Here is a 21,152-nt window from a genome sequence, read left to right as displayed (position 1 = left end):
TCCTGACAACACAAAAAGACAGGAGACACAGTGACTCTCCTGTATTCTATCTAGTCTTCTCTTTGAGAAGGTATGATAGTCTCACTTCTGAATCTTCATGTCTTTGTCCCCAGACACAACACAAGCGAAGTTTATATTTCCTTGAGTACCCTTCACTACTCAGACGAACACAGTCCATAAGTCTCTAGGAATAGGAAAATCTATAGTAGAAATATACCTGGGACTTTGTGTTTTTCTTAAAAACGATGACCAGGAAAAAGGAAGTGAACAGAAAGTGATACAGTTAGTGGATGGTCTCCACCCACCAGAGGAAGTGGTTGTAAGTGGTCTACTTTAACAGCAGACGTAAAGACCTAGGACTTCTGAAAGTACCTTTTCCTAATTGGTTGAAGTTGTTAGAAAAGTGACACCTCCTTGATAGCACATTTAATTATTGCCATTTGTCTAAAAGCTACAGCTTTTATAATTTAATAACTTTTTTTGATTAAGGGTATTATTGCTCCAAATGGGATTTTAATTTCTTAAAGTTTCTGCATGAGTGTAGGGAAGATTAATACCTTTTTAAAAAAAATTTTTTTTAAATGCTCTAACCTTCCACATGTAGCAGCCAAGAGGTTTAAAATAAAGGAAGCTGAATGACAAAAGAGGGAAATGAAATTAAAAGCTATGTAGTCATAGATACTGCTGATTCACCATGAGATTGTATTTGAATATTTATCTGTACATTCTCTGCAGCTTGGGTTAAAAAAATGAAAATTGTTTTAAGTTTTAAAATAGTGGTGTATATATATATATATATATATATATATATATATATATATATGGTAGCCTAGAGAAGTTCCCTACTCTGGAAGAGGTCAGGAAGGTTTTATGGAGATGGCATTTGAATTGAATTTTGAAGGATGAATCGCAGGCAAAATGGGGAAGGAGAATTACAAATATCGCCAATACTTGTAATTGTTTTGTAATAGAATGTCACTCTTTTACCTTTAGAGTTCAGGCAATATGAGAAACTCCTTTACATTAGAGGCAACACTCACGTTAACTGTGGCTCTTTGAGATATTTTATGTTAAATAATTTTCAGAATGACATTCTAAATTGGTAGACTTGGGTTTCTAGAGTGAGAAACATGTTTAAAAATGTATATACAGTCAAGACGAAAGCCTATTACAATGATGATTACTTATTAAATGTACAAGATTTGTTATTATTTAAGCTGTCTAATTCATAAAATATTACTGGATTGTAAGGCACAAAATAATACCGTTTTTTGTTCTTAGTGATGTTATCAAGATAGCCTAGCTTGACAAGTTACTGTTTATGTCTTGTATAGTGCTGATAAATATTTACTGTTAGGAACATGGAATTCTAAAGAAAGGATTTTTAGACACAGATTAAAAGTCTTTAAAGTGTTCAAAAATAAATACTTCAAATATAATAATAACATATTAGAAGTATTAAAAGTAAATGGGGAACTCCGTTATATAAGCTGGTTAAAAAATAATTCTTAAATCCTCCCCCATGCTAATTAGAACACTGACATAAACAGAAAAAAAGGAGATTGAATCTTAGGCAACCTGGTATATGAAGGACTGATTATTAGTTAATTGGCTCTAGACAAATTGACCTGGAACTTCAAAAGTATTATGGAAATAAATTGTATCAGGATGAAAAAGGGAAGGATTACTGTATAATTTATTTTTTCTGATAGTTGGGTGAATGAATATAAACCTTCAACATACTTTTCTTTCCATTAACGCAGATTCAAACATCAGTTCAGCCTTAAAGAAAGTTTGCTACACCAAATAATTTTTAAACTATATAAAACATAATGCCCTAATATAAATGTAACTTTAGCCAAGCTGCTGTATTACATGACTTACACTTAGGTGTTGTTGGAACCTCTCATTTTAGGAGGAATTCACTTCTCAGCCTTTTCCCATCATTCATTCACTTATTCAAAAAATTATTGAGGAAGGGACTTCCCTGGTGGTGGTGCAGTTGTTAAGACTCTGCTTGCCAGTGCAGGGGACATGGGTTCAAGCCCTGGTCTGGGAAGATCCCACATGCTGTGGAACAACTAAGCCCATGTGCCGCAACTACTGAGCCTGTAGTGCTGCAACTACTGAAGCCCACGCGCCTACAGCCCATGCTCCGCAACAAAAGAAGCCACCACGATGAGAAGCCTGCACACTGCAACGAAGAGTAGCCCCCGCTCGCTGCAACTAGAGAAAGCCTGCACTCAGCAACGAAGACCCAATGCAGCCATAAATAAATAAATAAATAAAATTATTGAGGAAGACTTTTTGGTTCCACATGTAAGGAGCTTGGAAGTCACCACTTCAGCCTAATAACAAGTCAAAAACTGACAACTGAAAAATCAACAACTCTTAGATCCATAAGAGAGGAGATGACACAGGTAAAACCACTGACCCCAAGATTGGAGAAACAGACAAACATAGGAGGTCGTGGCTTATCTTAGAGCCAAGATTCAAAAGCAGAAGCCTCTGCAGGAGGTAGTGCTGGGTAGGAAAATCTGAGCTGCAGTTGATGAATTGTTGGAGGCTCAGCGTGGACAAGTCTGAAGAGTTAAAAATTCCAGGAGGACCCAGTCAAAGGTGGGCCCCTACTATATTGTGAAATTTACCTCCAGAAGCTCAGCCAGGCTCCCATAATGAATATCAGCAAAAAATCCCCTCATACTTCTGCAAGGTAGAGGGAGAAAGGAAACATTTTGAAATATGCCAGGGCATTCTGTTCTTCTTAACAAGGCAAGCCCTCAGGGAAATCTAGTTAACTGGAACCTAACCTACTCTATTATTATCAAAGCCTGACTGACCTGAAGGAAGGGAAATACCCAACACCAGACCACTCTGAACATCCTGTCGCACCTAAAGGGGAAGGGAAAAAAGGTGAGGAACTGTTTTGAAGTTCACGGTCCAGAGGCATAAGCTTAACTAAAAACAGAGACCTAGAGCTATAGAATACTTCCCCTTCCCCAACACCTGACCACCACCTTACTAAAGATCTATTTACAGCAGTTCTTTTTACCCAGTACAGCATGTCCAGCTATCAAGAAAAAATTACAAAACATGCCAAAATGCAAAAAACACAATTTGAAAAGATACAGCAACATCAACCAGACATGGCAGGGATGTTAGAATTATCAGACCAGGAATTTAAAACAACTATGACTAATATGCTAAGGACTCTAATGGATAAAGTAGGCAGCATGCAAGAGCAGAAAAGCAATGTCAGCCGAGAGATAGAAATCCTAAGAAAGAATCAAAAAGAAATGCTACAGATAAAAAAGCACTGTAACAGAAATGAAGAATGCTTTTGATGGGTTTATTGGACTGGACACGGCTAAGGAAAGAATCTCTACAGGATATATCAACAGAGTCCTCAAAGAAATGATAATTATGTGGCATGATGTGTTAGTAAGTGCTATGATGATAATCATATTGCAATATATAAATGTATCAAATCAACACATTGTACACCTTACCCATAACACAATGTTAAGTATCAGTTATATCTCAATTAAAAAAAATAGAATCCTTGAAACCCAAACTCAAAGAGAACAATGACTGAATAATACAGATATCCTAGACTGTGCGAAAGCTACAAAAGGTGTAATAATGTATGCATAATGTGAATAATAGAAGGAGAAGAAAGGAACAGAAGAAATGTTTGAAATAATAATGACTGAGAATTTCCCAAATTAATGTCAAACACTAAATTCAGATCCAGGAAGCTCACAAACACCAAGCAGGATTAATGCCAAAAAATAAAAATACACTTAGGCGTATCCTTTTTAAACCACAGAGTGTCAAAAATAAAGAAAAAAATCCCAAAAGAAGTCAGAGGAAGACAACACATGACCTGTAAAGGAATAAAGGTCAGAATTACATCTAACATCTCCTCAGAAATCATGCAAGCAAGAAGAGATTGGAGTGAAAGATTTAAAGTGTTCAAAGAAAAAAACCCCACCAACCTGGAATACTGTACCTTGCAAAACTATCCTTCAAAGGTGAAGCCTCTACCCAAGCTAACTAAGAAAAAAAGAAAAGGAAAGAAGAAAAAAAAAAAGGAAAAAAAAGTAGGACACAAATTACTGATGTCAGGAATAAAAGAGGGGACACTATAGATCCCATGGAAATTAAAAGGATAACACAGGAATTTTATGAACAACTCTGTGCCAGAGATTTGATAACCTAGATGAAATGAACTGATTCCTCGAAAGACATAATCTGCTAAAACTCACTCAAGAAGAAATAGGTGATCCAAATAGATCTATATCTCTTAAGTAAATTGAATCAATAATTAATAACCTTCCAAAACAGAAAGCACCAGGCCCAGATGAGTTTCCTAGTGAATTCTATCAAACATTTAAGGAAGAAATTATACCAATTCTCTACAACCTCTTGGAGTATAGAAGCAGAGGAATTACTTCCTAACTCATTCTGTGAGGCCAGCATTATGCTAATACCAAAACTAGACGAAAACATCCTGAGAAAAAACTATAGACCAATGTCAGAAACACAGCAGAGTGAAGCATCTACCTTTGTCTCTCCCCTTCACTCTACAACCAGTGAAACATCCACAACTTAACAAAGGTGCCTCTGCCCAAAACAACAGGATGCTGGAGAATTCCACATATCTGTACATCTAAAGCTGGGTGAATTTTAACACTTAGTGGAAGTGGAACTGAGGAAACAGTGGAGATGGGGCCTGCAATTTGAGTCCCTTGATGGGACAGCAGAGCCCACAGCTTCAGAGAACCCAGTAACTGCAAGAAAGGCTACATGCATGACTTGAGCCAACTGAGTGCACCAGCACCCATGGCCACAAGTAACTGGTGGGTAGCAGCAGTGGGGCCTAGGACCCCATCACAACAGCTGCTGAGGTGCCCACATCCACAGCCCCCTCCACCTCCTATTCACAGTGGCATAGCCTGCAAACCTTACAACAGACAAGGTAGAGTTGCCTGCATGACTCGAGCTCCCTCTTCCCCCTCCATCCTCTCCCCTTCCCCCGATGGTGGAACCTGTGTCTCGGGATCCCAGACACAAGGAAAGGAAAGAGCTCACCATCTTGGTGATGACAGCAACTCTAGCAGAAGCAAGGAGCTACAACCCTGGTGGCACAAAAAGGTACAACAAAGGCACAGAGCCACACCTCTTACAGAGAAAGTGGAGGCTAGAAAGTGCCACTCAGATGTACTAACCAGTGGCAACTCAGGTAAGAAAAACTAAAAACTTATAGTGCCACTGACTGGAAAACAAAGGAATCTAACTCCTAACCTGTCATTTAATATTAAATGCGCTGACAGAGGAACAATTCCTCATCAAACAACATGAAGAACCACAGTAACACTATACCACAAAAAGAAAATGACAGTTCTCCAGAAACAAAACTTAAAGTCATGAAATATTGTAATCTGACTGATAGAGAATTCAAAATAGCTATCCTAAAGGTACAGAAGGAGATACAATAAAACTCAAGCAGTTTAATGAGCTCAGCAATAAAATTAATGAACAGAAGGAATACCTTACCAAAGACATTGAAATTCTAAAAACAGACAAATTCTGGAGCTGAGGAACACAATAAATAAGATGAAGAATTTATTAGAAAGTATTGGAAATAGAGCAGGCCACATGGAAGAGAGAGATAGTGACCTCTAAATAGAAATCTAGAAATGATACAAGTAGAAGAGGAAAGAGAAATAAGATGTTTTAAAAACGAGGAAATCCTATGAGAGAAGTCCAACTCTTTTAGGAAGGGCAACATTAGGATAATGGGTATCCCAGAAGGAGAAGGGAACAGAGAGGTTATTTAAAGATATAATAGCTGAGAATTTCCCAAACCTAGGGAAGGAGCTGCATATACAAGCCCATGAAGCTAAGAGAACACCTAATTACCTCTGCAAAAAGACCTCCTCCAAGACATAATATTAAAATTGTCAAAATTCAATAACAGTATTCTAAAGGCAGCCAGGGAAAAAATAATGGTGACCTACATACAAAGGAACCCCCCATTAGGCTATCAGTGTATTTCTCAGCAGAAACTCTACAGGCCAGGAGTAGAATGACATTCTCAAAATACTGAAAGATAAGAACTGTCACACAAGAATACTCTATCCAGCAAAGTTAACATTCGCATATGAAGGAGAAAAAGACTTTCCCAGACAAAAGCTGAAAGAGTTCATCAACACTAAACCTGCCTTGCAAGCTCTATTGAAAGGAGCTCTTCAACCAGAAACAAAGTGGCCAAAATATACAAAACTTTGAGCAAGGTGATAAATAGAACTAGAAAATTGCAACGGTCTATCAATTTTTTAAAACCCTCTATCATCACATAAAGGTTAAAGGGAGAAAAAAAGCAGAATAATATAACTATTTCACCTTGATAACAAACTCACGACATGAAAAGGAATAACTTAAGACAACAAAAACATAAAAGGGGAAACTTGTATAGGTAAATGAAGATATCAGTAGAAAAAGGACTATTTTAACTAAGATGTTTTATACAAACCTCAGGGTAAACACAGAACATTAACATAGAGCAGAGACACACAACATAACGAGAGAAACCTGAGAAAAATATCTTAGAAAACCACCCAACCAAAATGGCAGGGGACTTCCCTGGTGGTCCAGTGGTTAAGACTTGACCTTCCAACGCAGGGGGTGCGGGTCCAATCCCTGGCTGGGGAGCTAAGATCCACGTGCCTCATGGCCAAAAAACCAAAACATGAAACAGAAGCAATATTGTAACAAATTCAGTAAAGACTTGAAAAAAATGGTCCACATCAAAATAAATAAATAAATAAATAAAAATTGCCAGACAGAAGCACTAGGAGAAACAAGGTATAGATCAACCAGGAAAAAAAAGATATGATGGCAGTACTATGTCCTTATCTATCAATAATAACCCTAAATATAAATGGATTGCACTCACCAATCAAAAGACACAGAGTGGCTGGATGGATTGAAAAACAACTATATGTTTCCTCTAGAAAACATAGCTCTAAAGACAAACATAGGCTAAAAGTAAAGGGATGGAAGATGTTACATCAAGCAAATAGCAGCCAAAAGAAAGCTGGTATAGCCATACTCATATCAGAAAAAGTAGACTTCAAACCAAAAAAGGTAACAGGAGACAAAAATGAACAGTATATAATAATAAAGGAGACAATTTATCAAGAAGACATAACAGTGACAATTTATCAAGAAGACGTAACAGTGATAACATAACAGACAGATCTTTCAGACAGAAAGTCAACAAGGAAACACTGGCCTTAAATGAAACATTAGACCAGATGGAGTTGATAGATTTTTAAAGAACGTTCCATCCAAACACAGCAGAATATACATTCTTCTCAAGTGAACGTGGCGCTTTCTCAAGGATAGACGATATGTTGGGACACAAAACAAGTTTCCATAAATTTAAGAAGATTGAAGTCATATGCCATCTTCTCTTATCACAATGGAATGAAACTAGAAATCAACTACAAGAAGAAAACTAGAAAACTTACAAATATATGGAAACTGAACAACTATTGGGTCAATGAAGAAATAGAAGGAGAAATAAAAATTACTTGAAAACAAATGTAAATGAAAATACAATATACCAAAATCTATGGGATGGAGTAAAAGAGGGAAGGGTTTTTTTTTTAATTTTTGTTTTTAATTATTTTTATTGGAATATAGTTGATTTACAATGTTGTGTTAGATTCAGGTTTACAGCAAAGTGAATCTGTTATACCTATATCCACTTTTTTTTAAGATTCTTTTCCCATATAGATCATTACAGAGTACATCCATGTCTTTTTTTTTTAATTAATTTTTATTGGAGTATGGTTGCTTTACAAGGAGGGAAGTTTATATCAATAAGGTCTACCTCAAGAAACAGGAAAAGTCTCAAACAATCTAACCTTACACCTAAAGAAACTAGAAAAAGAAGAACAAACGAATCCCAAAGTTAGTATAATTAAGGAAAAAGTAAAGATAAGAGCAGAAATAAATAAGAAACTAAAAAGACAGTAGAAAAGATCAGTGAAACTAAGAACTGGTTCTTTGGAAAGATAAAATTGACAAACTGTTAGCTAGACTGACTAAGGAAAAAAGCAACAAGGCTCTGATAAATAAAATTAGAAACAAAAGAGGAAAAAAACCAGATACCACAGAAATACAAAGGATTTTAAGAGAGTATTATTAACAGCTATACACCAACAAATTGCACAGCCTAGAAGAAATGGACAAAATCTTAGAATCATACAACCTTCCAAGACTGAATCAGGAAGAAATAGAAAATCTGAATAGACTGATCACTTGTACAGAGATTGAAACAATAATCAAAGAACTCCCCAAAAACAAAAGTCCAGGACCACATGGCTTCACAGGCAAATTCTACCAAACATTCAATGAAGATTTAATACCTATCCTTCTCAAACTGTTCCATAAAACTGAAAAGAGGGCTTCCCTGGTGGTGCAGTGGTTGAGAATCTGCCTGCCAATGCAGGGGACACGGGTTTGAGCCTGGTCTGGGAAGATCCCACATGCCGCGGAGCAACCGGGCCCGTGAGCCACAACTACTGAGCCTGCGTGTCCGGAGCGTGTGCTCACAGAGGCCGCGATAGTGAGAGGCCCGTGCACCGCGATGAAGAGTGGCCCCCGCTCGCCACAACTAGAGAAAGCCCTCGCACAGAAACGAAGACCCAACACAGCCAAAAATAAATAAATAAATAAATAAATTTAAAAAAAAAACTGAAAAGAAGGGGATACTTCCTAACTCACTTTAATACATTATTGACCAGAGACGCCACAGGCGTTAGTTTCTGCAGCAATCCCCTGGTCAATAATGTGTTAAGAGGCCAATGTCACCGTGATACCAAAACCAGAGGTTGATAACAACAACAAAAAATTACAATCCAGTATCTCTGATGAACATAGATGCAAAAATCCTGAACAAAATATTAGCAAACTGAATTCAACAATATATCGAAAAGATTCTACACCATGATCAAGTGGGATTTATTCCATTCAAGGATGGTTCAACATTATAAAATCAATCATTGTGATACACCACCTTAATAAAATGAAGGATAAAAGCCATAAGATCATCTCAGTAGATGCAGAAAAAGCATTTAACAAGGTTCAATGCTGATTTATGATAATAATTCTAAAGTTGGTATAGTAGGGGCATACCTCAACATAATAAAAGCCATATATGATAAACCCACAACTAACATGATACTCCATGGTGAAAAATTGAAAGCTATCCCTCTAAGATCAGGAATAAAACAAGGATGTGCACTCTTACCACTCCTATTCAACATAGTATTGGAAGTCCTAGCCAGAGCAATTAGATAAGAAAAAAGAAATAAAAGGTGTCCAAATTGGGAAGGAAGAAGTAGAAATAATAAATGAATACAGTAAAGTTGCAGGATATAAAATCAATATATAAAAATCTGGGGATTTCCCTGGTGATGCAGTGGTTAAGAATCTGCCTGCCAATGCAGGGGACACGGGTTTGAGCCCTGGTCCAAGAGCATCCCACATGCTTCAGAGCAACTAAGGAAACAGCGTGCATAGCACGGGGAGATCAGCTCGGTGCTTTGTGACTACCTATGTGGGTGGGATAGGGAGGGTGGAAGGGAGACGCAAGAGGGAGTAGATATGGAGATATTTGTTTATGTAGAGCTGATTCACTTTGTTATAAAGCAGAAACTAACACACCATTGTAAAGCAATCATACTCCAATAAGAATGTTAAAAAAAAAAAAAGGAAGAAGGAAAGAAAGAAAGCAATGTCATTTACAATTACAACAAAAATAATAAAATACCTGGAAGTAAATTTAATCATGGAGGTAAAAGGCATGTACGGTGAAAAATATAAGACACTGTTGAATTGAAGAAGACACAAATAAATGGCAAGATATTCTATGCTCATGGACTGGGAGAATTAACATCGTCAAAATGTACTTATTACCTAAAGCAAACTACAGATTCAGTGCAATCCCTATCAAAATCCCAAAAACATTTTTCACAGAAAAGAACAAAAAATTTTAAAACTTATATAGAACCACAAAAATCCCCTAGTAGACAAAGCAGTCCTGAGAAAAAAGAACAAAGCTGGAGGTATCACGCTCCCTGATTCCAAACTATACTACAAAGACATAGAAACAGCATGGTTGCTATGGCAGGAAAACATATATAGATCAATGGAACACAATTGAGAACCCAGAAATAAGCCCACACACATATGGATAATTAATTTATGACAAAGGAGCAATGAACATACAATGGAAAAAGGATAGTCTCTTCAATTAATGGTATTGGGAAAACTGGACAGCCAAATGCAGAAAAATGAAACTAGACCAAACCATACACAAAAACTAACTCAAAATGGACTAAATATTTGAATATAAGATGAAACTACACTTCTAGAAGAAGCAGAGACAATATGCTCTGTGACATCAGTCTTCGCAGTATCTTCCTAGATACGTCTCCTCATGCAGGGGAAACACACGCAAAATTTAACAAGTGAGATTATATCGAGCTAAAAAGCTTCTTCAGCAAAGGAAACCATCAATAGAATGAAAAGACAACATACTGAATGGGAGAAAGTATTTGCAAATGACATATCAAATATGAGGTTAATATCCAAAATATATGAAGAACACATACAACTCAAAAACAAAAAAAACCCAAACAACCTGATTAAAAATTGGGCATAGGAGCTGAATAGACATTTTTCCTAAGAAGACATACAGATGGCTAACTGGCACATGAAAAAATGTTCAACATCACTGATTATTAGGGAAATGCAAATCAAAATCACAGTGAGATATCACCTCACATCTGTTAAAATTCTCAAAAAGGCAAGAAATAACAAGTGTTGACAAGGATATGGAGAAAAGGGACACCCGCATACATTGTTGGTAGGAATGTAAGTTGGTACAGTCACTATGGAAGACTATTTAGAGATTCCTCAAAAAATTGAGAATAGAACTACCATATGATCCAGCTATCCTACTTCTGGACATTTATCCAAAGAATATGAAGATACTAATCTGAAGAGATATCTGCACCACCACCCACCCCTATAATCATCACAGCATTATTTACAATAGCCAAGGTATGGAAACAACCCAAGTGCCCATCAACAGATGAATGGATAAAGAAGATGTGGTATATGTATACAATGGAATACTACCCAGCCATAAAAAAAGATGAAATTTTGCTATTTGTGACAGTGTGGATGGATCTTGAGGGCATTATGCTAAGTGAGCTAAGTCAGACAGAGGAAGACATACATATGATTTCATTCATATGGGGAATGTAAAAAAACTAATAAACATTTAAAAATAAATGAACATACCAAACAAAAACAAACATGCAGATAGAACAAAGTAGTGGTTATCTGAGGGGAAGGGGCAGTGGGGAAGGGGAAGTGGGTAGAGGGGATCAACTGCATGGTGATGGATGGAAAATAAGTTTTTTTAAATAAATTTATTTGTTTATTATCTATGTTTGGCTGCATTGGGTCTTCATTGCTGCGCACGAGCTTTCTCTAGGTGCAGCAAGTGGGGGCTACTCTTCGTTGTGGTGCATGGGCTTCAGTAGTTGTGGCACACAGGCTCAGTAGTTGTGGCTTGCAGGCTCTAGAGCACAGGCTCGGTAGTTGTGGCACACGGGCTTAGTTGCTCTGCTGCATGTGGTATCTTCCCGGAGCAGGGATCGAACCCGTGTCCCCTGCATTGGCAGGCGGATTCTTAACCACTGTGCCACCAGGGAAGTCCCAGAAAATAAGTCTGTGGTTGTGAGCACATTGTAGGGTATATAGATGTAGAAATAAAATGCTGTACACATGAAACTTACAGATCAATGTTATTAAAGTTTTTTTAAAAATGTTTAAAAAATATTCTCATGGACACAGATGCAAAAACCTTCAACAAAATGTTAGTAAATCAAATTTTTAAAAGTACGAAAAGAATTAATACACTACAACCAAATAGGATTTATCTCAGGTGTGCAAGGCTGGTTTAACATTTGAAAATCAATTCATATAATCCAACACAACAGACTAAGGAAAAATCATATGATCATATCAATAGATGCAGAAAACAACATTTGATAGAGTCCAACGCCCATTCATGATAAAAATCCTCAGTTAGGAATAGAGGTAAACTTTGTCAACTTGATAAAGACTATCTACAGAAACTACAGCTAACGTGTAATAATGGTAAGAAACTGGAAGCTTTTGTACTAACATCAGGTACAAGGCAAGGATGTCCTTGCTCACACGTTTTCAATATTGTGCTGGAAGTTCTAGCTAATGCAATAAGACAAAGGAAATAAAAGGTATACAGATTGGGAAGGAAGAAATACAACTGTCTTTATTCACAGATGACATGATTGTCTATGTAGAAAATCCAAGAGAATGGACAAAAAACCTTCTGGAACTTATGCAGTCATGCAAAGTTGTAGGATACAAGGTTAATGGACAAAAGTCAAGCACTGTCTTATATACCAGTAGTGAATAAGAGATACTTGAAAATAAAAACACAATATAATTACCATTAGCATACCCCAACATGTAATACTTAGATATAAATCTAACAAAATATGTACAAGATCTATATGAAAAAAACTACAGAGCTTTGATGAATGAAATCAAAGAACTGCTAAATAAATGGGGAGATATTCCATGTTTATGGATAGGAGGACTCAATATTGTCAAGGTGTCATTTCTTCCCAACTTAATCTGTAGATTCAATGCAACACCAATCAAAATCCCAGCAAGTTAATTCATGGATATCAACAAATTAGTCCTAAAGTTTGTATGGAGAAACAAAAGACCCAGAATAGCTAACACAATATTGGAAGAATAAAGTAGGACAGTACTCAGCCTCAAGCTAAACTAAACCTAAAGCTACAGTAATTGAGACAATGTGGTATTGTCAAAAGAATAGACAAGTAGATCGTTGGAATAGAATAAAGAGCCTGTAAATAGACCCACATATAGTTAACTGATCTTTGACAAAAGAGCAAAGGCAGTACAATGGAACAGAGAGTCTTTTCAACCAATGGTACTGGGACAACTGGACATCCACATGCAAAAAAAAAAAAAAAAAAAAATCTGAACACAGACCTTAACACCTTTCACAAAAATTAACTCAAAATAGATCACAGACCTAAATATAAACACAAAACTATAAAACTCCTAGAAGGTTACATAGGAGAAAAATCTAGGTGACCTTGGGTATGGTGATGCCTTTTTAGGTATAAACCAAAGGCATTATCCATGAAAGAAATAACTGATAAGCTGAACTTTGTTAGAATTATAACTTCTGCTCAGCAAAAGACAATGTCAAGGGAATGAGAAGGCAAGCCACAGATTGCGAGCAAATATTTGCAAATGACATATTTGAGAAAGGACTGTTACCCACAATATACAAAGAACTATTAAAACTCAACAATAAGAAAACAACTTGATTTAAGAATGGGTTGAAGTCCGTAACAGACACCTCACCAAAGAAGACATACAGGTGGCAAATAAACGTTTGAAAAGTTGCTCTACATTGTATGTCATCAGGGAAATGCAATTGAAAACGAGATACCACTACATACCTACGCTAACAACACCAAATGCTTATGTGGATGTGAAGCAACAGGAAATCCTATTCATTGCTGTTGGGAATGTAAGATGGTCCAACCACTTTGAAGTTAGTTTTACAGTTTCTTACAAAACTAAACATACTCTTACCATACAATCCAGCAATCCCATTCCTTGATATTTACCCAAAAGGGTTGAAAACTTATGTCCACACACAAACCTGCACACACGTTTGGCAGCTTTATTCATGATTGCCAAAACTTGGAAACAACCAAGATGTCCTTCCATGGGTGAGTGGATAAATAAACATCCAGACAATGGGATATTATTGTGTTAAGAGCTATCAAGCCATGAAGAGACATGGAGGAACCTCAAGTGAATCTTACTAAGTGAAAGAAGCCAATCTGAAGAGGCTACATACTGTATGATTCCAACTATATGATATCCTGGAAAAGGCAAAACTCTTGAGACAATAAAAAGATCAGTGATTGCCAAGGGTTTGGGGTGGGGGTGGGAGATGGGGGAGCAATGAATATAGGTAGAGCACAGAAGATTTCTAGGACAGTGAAAGTACTCTATGATATCATAATGGTGGGTACATGTCATTATACATTTGTCTAAACCCATAGAAGGTACAACATCAAGATTGAGCTGTTATGTAAATTATGGTCTTTGGGTGATTACGATGTGTCTATATAGGTTCATCAGTTGTGACAAATGTACCACTCTGATAGGAATGTTGGTAATGGGGAAGACTATGCATGTCTGGGCGCAGGGAGCATATGGGAAATCTCTCTCCCTCTCAATTTCATGAATCTTAAACTGCTTTTAAAAATGAATTTAAAAAATTAATTTAAAAATAAATTTAAACAAATTACTGAGTGCTTACTATGTGCCATTATGAACAAAACTGATGCAGTGGTAGAAGGGTAGTAGACTAGAAATCAGAAGAGTCTGTATTCAAGTCCTTTTTTGTCACTTGTTAGTCCTGACACCCTTAGACAATTCACTTAGTATCTTTGAGCCTTACCTATGATAGTATTCCCTTATGACATTATGGGAATCAGAAAAGACATCAAGTTTTTTGAAAACTAACTAGCAACATGAAAATATTAAGGACTTACTATTATTAAAATAATAACTAAGACATGACCATTGACTCTTAAGAAAATATTTTTTGTTTGCATGCTATGTGAATAGTTGTATAAATGAATAAAGCAAAACAGCTGTCCAAAAAAGAAATACTGTAATAGTTATGCACTTAGAAAACAAAACTTCAAAAAGGGAACAATACCTTTTTATGTGAATGGAAATATTAACAAATTTTAAGGGAATAGCACTAAGACAAGTTTGACTTTCCATTTTTCTGCTTGGAGAAAAAAGATAAAATGAAAGGACAGTCCTTCTAAGGAAAGAGTAGCATAGTATTACTAGCAATTTTCTCAGGGTTAATTTTTTTTATAGCAAAAATGTTGGCAAATACTGATTTGCACTTGCCACTATTGAGTAAGAGTAGTTTGACTAGTATTATACCAATCTAATTAAACTGATTTTTAAAAAGTATTTCCAAATTCACCATATAATGTTTTGGTAGTTGCCTTCTACAGTACAGTGTTTTTTTTCTTTTGTAAAGCAAATAGGGGTTAAAATCAATAGAGGAAAATCTGAAAGCAAACACAAATTTTCAGCTTTGTGGAACATACTACCTCTCATATGATCATTCAGCAGTATTTTAGCCCAATTGTGCAATGCTTGCATTTGGGTATATCTTCCTTTATTTAAAAAAAAAAAAATCACAGAATTCCCTGGTGGTCCAGTGGTTAGGACTCTGCGCTTCCACTGCCGAGGGTCTGGGTTCGATCCCTGGTTGGGGAACTAAGATACCATAAGCTGCGGGGCGCGGCCAAAAATACAAAAATAAAAGTCAGAATAGCCGATGTAAAAATACTGCATTTGTTTGACACATTTTGCTCGTTTATCTTTGTCCAGATTCTCTGGCTCTGAGAAATAGTGGTGTATGTGGACCTGCTGGAACTAGGAGAGTTTCTTTACCTTTCTTACATCCTCTTTGGATGCACTGATGCATTAAAGAACTGGTTTTTCAACTCTCCTGGTGTGGTTGGCTTTTCAAAAGAGTATAGGGAATCTAGCAGATATGAGAATAAGAATACAGTAAACCTTTAGGGACTGTATTTATCAACATAGAGTTTCATGTTTTCTGCAAACACAGGTTACATTTTATAATACAAATAGACCTCTGGGTGAAGGAACAGTAAACTCTTTCTGATTCTAGTTTGTAGCAGACTTATTCCTGAAATAATGTAAAGGGAATTAATTGATTCTTTTTTTTTATAATTTAACAAAAAAAAGTTTAATTGGTGTGATGTAATATTCACTTTCCTAAATTAGATGCTTTTATTTATTCCTGAGCTTTGGCTTATGATGTTACATACAACATGTATGCTTCTCTCTTCTAGAAGCCACCAGTGTCCAACAGAAGGTCAATTTCTCAGAAGAAGGTATTTTCTCTTAAAATATCATGCAATATATTCTAAATCTTTTTGTTGTTAAGATTAGAAGCAATTTTGCTAAATACTTAAGAGAGAGAGCAGAAAATAGTGTCTTTTTGGAAAAAAAAATTCATGCTTATCTGAGCCGTTAAATGGACAGGTAAAATAGGATAGAATGATAGCCTTTCTGTGCATTTTAAGCATCTTTTGTCTGTTTGAGTTAATTTAAGCAAAGCTAATATTTTCCGTTTCTGGCATGTGCTGGCCTTTGAGTATGGTATTAAAATAATCAGTTTTCAAATTCTCATAACCAGTCTATGTTTGAATAGTACAGTAAAATTTAGTCCATTTTTAAGTTCACCATAATCTGAGATTAGTCACCTGCATACTGAAATGTTTGTATACGGGTGTATGTATCCACACACCCTGTTTGCAAACACACACACATATATGCAAACACATATGCATATGTGTTTGCATATATGTGCATATACTAATGCATATTAGTATATACTAATATACTAATGCATATACTAATCTTGTCTGAATTTATACACTAACTATATACACTAACTATATGTACTTTTCCTCCCCATAAGGTAAAACTTTTCTTCTATTTAATGTTCATTTGTTTACTTTTCGACTCTACATTATAATCTTATTGAATATTCGTTTGGGATATAATTATTTACCTCAGAGAAAATAAAATAAATGAGCTCAATTTTAGCTTATTTAGAACTTTGTGACTCAGGATAGTAAGCATAATAAATAGCAATTCTATATCCAATTATTTAAAAGGCTTCATTTTAATGTTGAATTACTTGTTTTTATTTTTTAATCCAGATCTTTAGAGCCTTAGAATAAAGACTATACTAGTATATTTTTATTTCTTTTTAGGGGAAATGGAGGAAAATGATCAAGACAGCTCTGACAGTGATGTTACGGTTGTTAAGGTCAGATCCGGGGATTCTGTTGAGTCTGGAGGTAACATTGCTTTATGTACATATGACTCTTATCTTAGGAGCTATATTTTTAGTTAAAGTGTAAAGGTATTCTGCGAATTTGCTTTTTTAAAAAGTATTTTAAAGTATTTATTAAAACTACTTTTTAAAAAGTGTGCTTTTAAACATTTTTTAAAATTACTGATTCCATGTATACATCTGATTAGTAATGTAATATTTAAACAAACAAATCACTTTTACCTTGCTTTGTTGTTCATGGAACATAAGATATTTTTGTGCTCAAAAGAAGAGTTATTCGTGATTTAAAAAAAAATTTTATAGAGGGACTTCCCTGGTGGCGCAGTGGTTAAGAATCTGCCTGCCAATGCAGGAGACACTGGTTCGAGCGCTGCTCCGGGAAGATCCCACATGCTGTGGAGCAACTAAGCCTGCGTGCCACAACTACTGAGCCTGTGCTCTAGAGCCCGCGAGCCACAACTACTGAAGCCCGCTCACCTAGAGCCCATGCTCTGGAACAAGAGAAGCCACTGCAGTGAGAAACCTGTGCACCACAACAAAGAGTAGCCCCCGCTCACCGCAACTAGAGAAAGCCCGCGTGCAGCAACGAAGACCCCATGCAACCAAAAATAAATAAATAAAAATTAAATTAAATTAAAAATTTAAAAAAATTTTTATACGGAAACTGATCACACTGGCATTGACTCACTACACTATCAGGAGTGTTAGTTAGCTTTTAGGAAGTTTTAATAAACTTAGATTACTGCTTTTATCTCTGAATTGTTCAAATTCACATCCAGTTAGCAATAACAATTTCTGATTGTTCGTGTGAATTGATGTTTAAGTTTATTCAAGGAAAGAATCGACTGAAGAGAAAAAAATACCAACTTGAGACTTACGAGGGTGCTGATCAAATTTGTAAACAGTGTAAATAATAAATAATTTTATATTTTAGTTCCATTAAAGAGTAAGTCTCTACTTACCCCTCACCACCTTTTGAGAATTTCTGTAATTCCTATGTTTTACTTAATCATTCCATTTTAAAAATAAGCTCAGAAGCTGTTTATGTGCATTTATTCTACATATTTCCCACCCTTCCTCATTTTTCCCCATTCTTTTTTTTTTTTTTTTTTAATATTTATTTATTTATTTGGCCATGCCAGGTCTTAGTTGCGGCACACAGGATCTTTATTGCCGCATGTGGGATCTTTAGTTGCAGCATGCGGGATCTAATTCCCTGACCAGGGATCGAACCCGGGCCCCCTGCATTGGGAGCTCAGAGTGTTAACCACAGGACCACCAGGGTAGTCCCTCACCATTCTTTCTTTTTTTTTTTTTTTTAAATTAATTAATTTATTTATTTTTGGCTGTGTTGGGTCTTCGTTTCTGTGCGAGGGCTTTCTCTAGTTGCGGCAAGTGGGGGCCACTCTTCATCACGGTGCGCAGGCCTCTCACTATCGCGGCCTCTCTTGTTGCGGAGCACAAGCTCCAGACGCGCAGGCTCAGTGATTGTGGCTCACGGGCCTAGTTGCTCCGCGGCATGTGGGATCTTCCCAGACCAGGGCTCGAACCCGTGTCTCCTGCATTGGCAGGCAGACTCTCAACCACTGCGCCACCAGGGAAGCCCCACCATTCTTTCTTGATACAGAAATCCCAAAGGAGATATGCAACACTCTAGCGTAGTGGTTAAGATCTTGGGCTCTGGAGTTACACTGGGTTTCACTCTTCCACTACTAGGTTTGTGCCCTCAGGCAATTGATTAACTTCTCTGTTACTCAGTTCCCTCATCTGGGTTGTTGTGAGGTTTAATTACTTAGAGAGTACCTAGCACATAGTAGACACTCAAATTGAGTGCTGTTGTTAGTTTTCATATATGCATACATACAGCTCTAAAAATTAGAGACTAATTAAGTCATGAATCATATAGCCAGTAGCTTGATGCCATTGCTACCAGTGCGGCTCTTTGAAGCTACATAAACCCCAGGCTCTGTGATCCCTTTTGAATTCTAATAAATTCTTATTGAAGCAGGCATACCCCATACAGAAGAAAACTCTAGCTAAAGAACAAAGATGTGAGGCATATTAAAAAGAATACTGATCTTTCTAGATTGTCTTCTGGGCCAGTTATTACCGAAGAGGTACTAGAAGATCCACTGGAGTGCAGGAGGAAAATATTAGAATTTAGTGTATATACATCTTTTATTTCATCCATTTAAAATGTCTATTTTAGTTTGTTTTATAATATATACAACACATTAGTTAATATATTATTTTAGTAATGCTTGTATATAATATTAAAAATATATTTTGGAGATGGATGCTCAAAATTTTTTTAGTTATAGGAGTACACCAACAAAAATACTTAACCACCACCTGGTTGTGTCAAATGCTTTTGCCTCCAAGATAGCAGTCTGACTGCTTTTAGACATACTTTGTTATAAATTCCACTTTTAACTGAAAAAAAATTAAGATTTTTAAGAAGGGAAGGCTAAAATACATATCGACCACTTGCAAGAAAAATTTAAGACAAAATGGATAGTGATGATTTCCAGAAGATCCATTATTGTAAACTTTCAAGATTTTCCCCAGCGCAAAGGTTCATTATCTTCTTTACCTCAAGCCATTCTCTATATCTTTTTTTCTCTTTAAAAAGAAAAGACAGATAATTAATTTTTTAGACATAACTTGACCCTTTAGAAACTATTTTTTAAAATAAATTATACATTCAAGTGTTGAATTCCCTGGGGTTTATCTGAATATTTTTGCTCTTTTGACTACTCATCGTTCTCTGGTTAAATGTGCACTTAGAAAGTTAAATATGCTTTATAGTATACTATATTTCTTTTTTGTTTTTAGACCAAACCACCAGATCATCAAGTCAATATCCAGAATCACTTTGGCAGTCATCACAAAGTAAGTAAAACCATGATTTTTACTCTTAAAAGTCTACCTGTGGGTGTGGTCAAATGCTATTCTTATTTTTTTTTTTTTTTTTTTTTTTTTTTTTTTAATTTTTATTTATTTATCTATTTTTGTCTGTGTTGGGTCTTCGTTTCTGTGCGAGGGCTTTCTCCAGTTGCGGCAAGCGGGGGCCACTCTTCATCGCCGTGCACGGGCCTTTCACTGTCGCAGCCTCTCTTGTTGCAGAGCACAGGCTCCAGACGCACAGGCTCAGTAGTTGTGGCTCACGGGCCTAGTTGCTCCGCGGCATGTGGGATCCTCCCAGACCAGGGCTCGAACCCGTGTCCCCCGCGTTGGCAGGCAGACTCTCAACCACTGCGCCACCAGGGAAGCCCGCTATTCTTATTTTTGAAGATCTTCTTTTGCAGTTTAATGTAAAATGTTGAAAAAGAGGTATAGTGAATACTAAAAAAAAACCTCATCTTGCATCTTGAATTTGCTTCTTGAGTTAATCACCTCTGGACCCAACCTTGATTCTGAATTTTAAAAAAACAAAAAACTACTGCTTTCTTTGATTTGTTGAATGTCCTTGTTTGCAATATAAATTTGTTGATTGTTTTAGTTTAATTAACTAATACAGTAGTTTGAGCCTATTTATATGGTATGATTTAAACTGTGTTGTGAAAGTTTAGAAGGATGAATAAATAACTGGTAAATCAGGTAAAGTAAAAAGTTAATGGTAAGTTAGTTGGTGCGTATATAAAAGTCTTACAGCCTGGCTTACAACTTTGAAAATTTTCGTAATAAAATATTGAGAAAACGTAACACACATGAAAAGAATGGGAAGTAATACACTAAAATGCCAACAGTGTTTGTTCAGGATGGTAGAATTGTTGACATTTTTCATTTCCTTTTTTTCTATATTTTGCAGATTATCTACAATGGATATGTATCTCTTAGGTTAAGCAGAAATTACACTGTTTTTTCTTTTTCCGTTTTTAAATCAAGTCCCAGAGTTCAAATTAATTATTAGTCAACCAAAAATATCCTGGAATGTAAAATCTTCAAGAACTTTTTTTTCCTTCCACAATACCATTTTAAAAATATGAGACTATTTTTAAAGAAAAAGTCTTTGGAAATCTGTTTTATAATTACTGTG

General features: G+C 36.1%; 1 protein-coding gene across 11 annotated transcripts in view; it reads left to right on the top strand.

Moving 5' to 3' along the window:
• TOR1AIP1 (torsin 1A interacting protein 1) overlaps nucleotides 1–21,152 on the top strand; it is a 56,219-nt gene that overhangs the window by 11,000 nt on the left and 24,067 nt on the right. For 10 of the 11 annotated variants that reach the window (XM_082465344.1, XM_082465347.1, XM_082465346.1 and 7 more), the window contains 3 exons: nucleotides 16,101–16,142; nucleotides 17,031–17,117; nucleotides 19,949–20,005. In XM_082465344.1, coding sequence (XP_082321470.1) covers nucleotides 16,101–16,142; nucleotides 17,031–17,117; nucleotides 19,949–20,005 — 186 coding nt within the window. The remainder of the gene's footprint in view (nucleotides 1–16,100; nucleotides 16,143–17,030; nucleotides 17,118–19,948; nucleotides 20,006–21,152) is intronic. The other variant, XM_082465350.1, reaches the window with a different exon arrangement.

Source organism: Balaenoptera physalus, assembly GCF_965194825.1.
Source record: "Balaenoptera physalus genome assembly, chromosome: 1".
NCBI lineage: Eukaryota > Metazoa > Chordata > Mammalia > Artiodactyla > Balaenopteridae > Balaenoptera > Balaenoptera physalus.
This window is presented reverse-complemented; position numbering and strand designations above follow the sequence as displayed.